The sequence below is a fragment of the Protobothrops mucrosquamatus genome, unplaced genomic scaffold, assembly GCF_001527695.2.
Source record: "Protobothrops mucrosquamatus isolate PMUCROS unplaced genomic scaffold, P.Mucros_1.0 scaffold6166, whole genome shotgun sequence".
In the NCBI taxonomy this organism is placed as follows: domain Eukaryota; kingdom Metazoa; phylum Chordata; class Lepidosauria; order Squamata; family Viperidae; genus Protobothrops; species Protobothrops mucrosquamatus.
In genome coordinates, this window is record NW_015392000.1 from 21,848 (window position 1) to 27,670 (window position 5,823).

Sequence of the window (5,823 nt, forward strand, 5' to 3'; positions counted from 1 at the left end):
TCTCACCTACATCGTCCATATAGGACGACTCGGGAACTCAACTCCTACCCCGGGCAGCTCACCTATCCCCTTATGCCCAGGGGAAAGGTATCAAGCCGTTTGACAGCTGGTGCTGGCTGTCAAACCGGCTTTTACGCAAAACAGGCGGGAGGCAGCAAACAGCTGCGACCGACGAAATCGCCTGCCACCGGAAGTCCTGGTTCATTTGTTCATACTTTGTAGTTGTTGTCTGGGAGCTTTCCAGTTGTAGCTTCAATTTGGAGATTTGGTCCTTTATGTCATCTAGATTATTTTTAGTCTCATTATGGTTTCTTTTATGTCCTCTTTATGTGCAAAATTGTTTGATGAATTTGCTGTAGCATAGAGAGTATTTCCTTCTGAAAGGTATTTGTTGTTGTTTTTTGAGGCATCATTCCTAGAAATCCTCTAGTAACACCAGTCTCAGTAAGAGTGGAACAGAATTTCCTCTAGTTTTCTGGTCTTTATATATAACCTTTATAATCCAGTCCTAATAGCAATATTTTATAGTAATCCTTTGTCTCAAGTATTCTAAAAATTATCAGTCAGGCAAGGTTGTAATCCACAATGTTCCCTTCCTGCAGCCAGACGTATTCAAAAGTCATTTTTTTTCTTTCTCTCCCACTAGTTCTTGAGATTAAAAGTCGAAGCTCAGTAGGTATTATAGTCCAAGAAGGTCAGGATCATAAACATGCAAAAATATTTTCCTTTATTGCCAGCTGTTTTCTCTTAAGCTGAAATTCACCAAGCAGCCAAGGAGCTAGTTATAGTGCTGTACTTAAATCCACCACTAAATGTCATTCAAAGTCCATTTTCCAGTCTTAAAACAAAGGGTTGATTTCTTATATTACTTATATTTCACCTCAATAATTTTTTTCCCCAAAGAGAAAATCTTAACAATTTATCTCAGTTCTCAGATTTATCAAAACTGTAGCTTTGTATTACTTTCACTTCAGTATTGTGTATTTCTGTCCCCCATAAATTTAAAACGCCGCTTCCGTTCACATCCGGAGGTTTTAAGCTTCTTGGGAGCCTTTCCCATGAAATTCAGTTGTAAAATAGTAAAGAAAGGATCAATATTCTCACCCAGTTCAAACATGCTGTTTACGGTGTGCTAATTAAAGCTTTTGTTCTTTGGTTGTCAGCAGCTAATGGCCAGCCGCAGAGATGTGGCCAGTCTTTCCCCTGCCGGTTTAGAGGGCTTTCCTTGGATCGAATGGAGAGACCACCGTCTCTCTGTGATTGACAAGGCACCCCTCCTTCTTCATCGCCTCTTCGGGGCTACTTCAGCCCTTTTCAGGATCCCCAGTAGGGTGAAATTGGGCACGGAAGGCAGAGCTCTGCTTTCCTGCGTCCCATCTTGCCGCAACGCAAAACCGGAAGTTTTTATCTTGGGGGGTTTCTTATGACATGCACTCTTAATAATAAATGGCTGCCTGCTTGTATCTTAAAATCTGCAGGATATGCTCATCTAATTGTCAATGGATAACTCAATGGAGTTGTCTCTGCTCTGGCACAATAATTGTGGAAAATTCTCCCAATAAAATTTACATCTGGCATCAATATTATAATCTCTTGGTACTAGATGAAGTTGCTGTGGCATTTTATGTTATTTAATTCTGTCCCACTGAATTTACTTCTCCTTGATTGGAGAATGTTTTATTATTGTTGATGCATTGTGTATTTATGTGGTTCGTATTTATTATACATTGTGCTGGAAGCTCTGATTATGGTGGTTTAAGAATCCATTTAAACCATGGATTTCCAACTTTTGGCTTGCCTGGACCATATTGAGTGAAAAGGAATTGTTTTGGGTCACATATAAAAATCAATATTGAGTTTCAATATTGTTCAGTCGACCGGTAGTGCATTAAAAGTGATGCCCCCTGTATTCCCAACACAGGGCCAAAAGAGGAGATGCGGCAGCCTTTGGGCAGAAAAAAATCTAACCATCTTGCTTTAAAATAATTGAATTTTTTTGAGGACAAGTGGCCACTTACAATGTGTTACAGTCAACTAGAGTGGGGATCCAAGAGTGGCATTCAACTCTGGGGTCATTGGTGGCTTAAGTGTGCTCCTTCTGTCTTTTTAAATTCTTAACTATGTTTTTCAACTTTGTCTATTTTTGTATAGATTTTTATGATGTTTATCATAAAACATGCAAGTCACTTAGATAAATGAGATAGATGGCGTGTACATATGATAAATAAAGTCACCATGGCTGAATAGTTTCAAGTATGAATGGTTTGCCGAGTTACCTCTTGTCAAAATGATCATGTGTGTACTTTTGTATGAGAGAGATGTCATATCATGGAAGTAATTTTGGGAAAACCCAATATTCTGTATGTAACACTATTTCTCCTGCAGATACTGGAGAGCAAATCCTGGTTGATATAGAAGAGAAGACTAACAGAGAGATAGCAGAGCATATTAAGAAAATTCTTGGTAAAAGCGAGTAAGTCACAATAACCAGGGTCATCACGGAATCAGACTTCAGTTCTGACTGTATGGGGAAACACTAGGTCTATTTATAAGACATATAAGTGCAAACTTTTCTATTTACTCATTTATGGATTAAAAATGTAAAGCAGGGAAGGGCATCAAAGCTTCCAATCCAGTATTATTTTTGATGAAAAACTGCATTACTTTTAAATCAGTAGGCCTACAGAAATTTATCTAATCAGTATCAAATTAGTTGTTAATGGAAAGTCTATAAATGCTGCCATATATAAAAATAATTTTCCAAGGTGCTCATATTTGGAAAATATCCAGGGCAAGTAACTGTAAAAACGAGCACATCACATTATTGTCAGTTCTAGGAAAATACATCTCTCCATTGGTGGTGAATCGTTTAGGATAGATGCAGGAGGCCACTAATTCTGTCCTCTCTACCTGTAGGGATTCTGTTCTCTGGGTAGATGGGACATACAGTGCAGGAAACTTGCTTTACATTATTATGAAAAAACTGGACTTCCTTCACTCTAATTATATAATTTCCTCTAAATTTATTTGGGGAATAGATAAATATTATTTAAAGTATTGCTGTCATTCCCTAATAAATTATACCGTTGGGAGTTCTTATATTTAAGGATGGACTTACATTGATATTATTGCCTCTTATTGGTCCTTTATATGATAATGTAGTAAGAATAGGAGACTCTGCTTAATCAATAAACATTCCATGCATACATTTGTTTAAAAGAATGCTGTTTGAACAGACAGCATAAATGATTTATTTGCATTCTAACAGAGCACACTTCATCTTTCATTAGAATTTAACATGTTAAAGTATTCACAAATGTGACTGAATTGCACTTGCTGTCTTCCTTACCATAAAAATCATCTTTTTAATAGAGAAACAATCCGGATAGAAGAAGAGAAAAAGAGGAAATGGCATCCTGCAGCGTTTGGTAACAAAAAATACCACTTACGGGAATGTATGTGTGAAATTGACGGCCAGGTTCCCTGTCCTGGTAAAGTGCCACTACCGAAAGAGATGACCGGCAAATATAAAAATGCCATGAAAGACACTTCCTAAGCTACTTTTATACCAGACTTCTCCACAAGGAATTAAAGGTGGCAGACAAATAAGACACTGACTGATTAGCAACATGATGAGAATACAGTATTGTGTTGAGACTTATGGCAGGAAAGTAGATGGGCTCAATTCTTTCACTCCTGTACACCGAATGGTAAATGTTTTATAAGTGCTTTTTGTAAAAATAATTAAAGAGCAAGTGTTGGGTCATATGGATCATAACATCAACTATAATTTTCTTATCAGTTGAAGAAGGGCAGTTGTCTTGGGAAAACAGCTTGGATCATGTCCACATTGTATAATGCAGTTCTGTAGGAACAGAGAAAATGGTTGTAATAGGCACTGCTGGTTCCTTTTCCAAAAGTTGCATTACATTCCATTTTATAAGCCTACAAATGTTGATCGTGAATTAAGGACTGAAATAGTTATATAGTTGTATGTTTGTGGTTTATGGCATTTTCTTTTTTGCTTTAGTGGTTACAAATAGCATTTTCAATGTGTTTCATCTTTCTATAATGTTGCAAGTTCAAGCCACCCGCCTGCAAGATTTAAAACCATTTCACATGATAGAGAAGCAATTGGCTGAAAAGTACTGAAGTGAGAGGTGCTCCAAAGGGTTGTGACAGAGCCTTGGGAGAAGCCATTGGCCTGTTCTACAACCTGGTCAGGGTCAGCACCTAAACCGGTCAGGATCAGTCACACTAACTAGAACAAAACTCACAATTTAGGGAACATGGCTTGCCTTTGTGTTTGATTATTATGCTCTCTGCTTTCATGTTGTGCAATACATCCTGCAATGGAGAGCCATTCTTTTGCCTATGTACAGTCATATACACCCTCTTTGAGCTCTATGGTTTTACTTATCAGGACATAGTAAAAATCATCTGGTCCTTAGCAGTTCTTAAAAGTAGGTAAATACAACCTCAGGTGAACAACACATGATATATTAAACATATCATTTATTTTACAAAAAGAAAGCCAACAGGCAGAAGCCATGTGAAAACTAAGTAAATCCTTACTGCTTCCATAGCTTGTAGAACCATCTTTAATAGCAATAACCTAAAGCAAGGGTAGGCAACCTTGGCTCTTTTATGACTTGTGGACTTCAACTCCCAGAATTCCTGAGCCAGCATGGCTCAGCTGGAAACCTCTCCCTTTCCCCTCGGTGGCTGGCTCAGGAATTCTGGGAGTTGAAGTCCACGAGTCATAAAAGAGCCAAGGTTGCCTACCCCTGACCTAAAGCAATCGTTTTCTGTATGACTCTATCGGTCTCGCATCATTGTGGAGGAATTTTGACCCACTCTTTACAACATTGCTTCAGTTCATTGAAGTTTTGGGGCATTTGTTTATGCCCAGCTCTTTTGAGGTCCTGCCACAACATTTCAATTGGATTGAGGTCTTGACTTTGACTGGGCCATTGCAACACCTTGATTCTTTTCTTTTTCAGCCATTCTTTGGAGATTAGCTGGTGTGCTTGGGATCTGTCCTGTTGCATGACCCAGTGTCAGCCAGCTGATATGCTGTTTCCACTTGGGTGTCCTCTGTCCAAAGGACAGTGTTCCGGGAATCTAGTGATTTGCTCAGATGCAACTTTGCAAATCAAAGCCATGTTGCCATGTTCTTTTTAGAAAAAAAGGGGCTTTTTCCTGGCAAGCCTTCAAAACAAGCCATTCTTGTTCAGTCTTTTTCTAATTGTACTGTCACGAACCTCAACATTTAACATGCTGAGGCCTATAGAGTCTGAGATGTAACTCCGATTTTTTGCAGTTTCTCTGAACATTGCACAGTCTGCTCGTGAGTTGAATTTGAGGGGACATCCATTCCTGGGAGGATTGGCAACTGTGTTGAATGTTTTCCACTTGTGAATAATATTTTGTAGAAAGATAGACTTAAAATTATTTGGAAAGGGGTGTTGTCTTACCTGAACGCCTTTTTTCAGCATGAGGATGGAGAATCCACGAGTGGGTTGTCTTAACCTTCCTGCTCAGATGAGACTAAGTCTAGAAAGTTGCCACGCCTCCTGCTGGGCTAGACTGACCCAGTTTTCGACCAAGGCGAAGCAACCGACGATAGTCCGACGCGTTGGCTCCTCCTATCCCTGACACAGGACCAGACAGCCCTTAAAGGGTGGGTGTGGATTCTCCATCATCATGCTGAGAAAAGGCGTTCACGTAAGACAATGCTCCTTCTCCAGCATGATGACTGGAGAATCCACGAGTGGGACATACCAAAGCCGCTCTGTCCCTACGGAGGGGAACTAATCTGGG

The 5,823-nt window shown here is 39.4% G+C and overlaps 1 protein-coding gene across 1 annotated transcript in view; it reads left to right on the top strand.

Annotated features, from left to right (window-relative positions):
* Nucleotides 1-3,984, top strand: part of MRPS25 (mitochondrial ribosomal protein S25) — a 9,422-nt gene extending 5,438 nt beyond the window's left edge. Inside the window, exons 3-4 of the mRNA XM_015829461.1 lie at nt 2,386-2,473; nt 3,373-3,984. Coding sequence (XP_015684947.1) covers nt 2,386-2,473; nt 3,373-3,556 — 272 coding nt within the window. The 3' untranslated portion in view covers nt 3,557-3,984. The remainder of the gene's footprint in view (nt 1-2,385; nt 2,474-3,372) is intronic.
* The last annotated feature ends 1,839 nt before the right edge of the window (nt 3,985-5,823 follow it).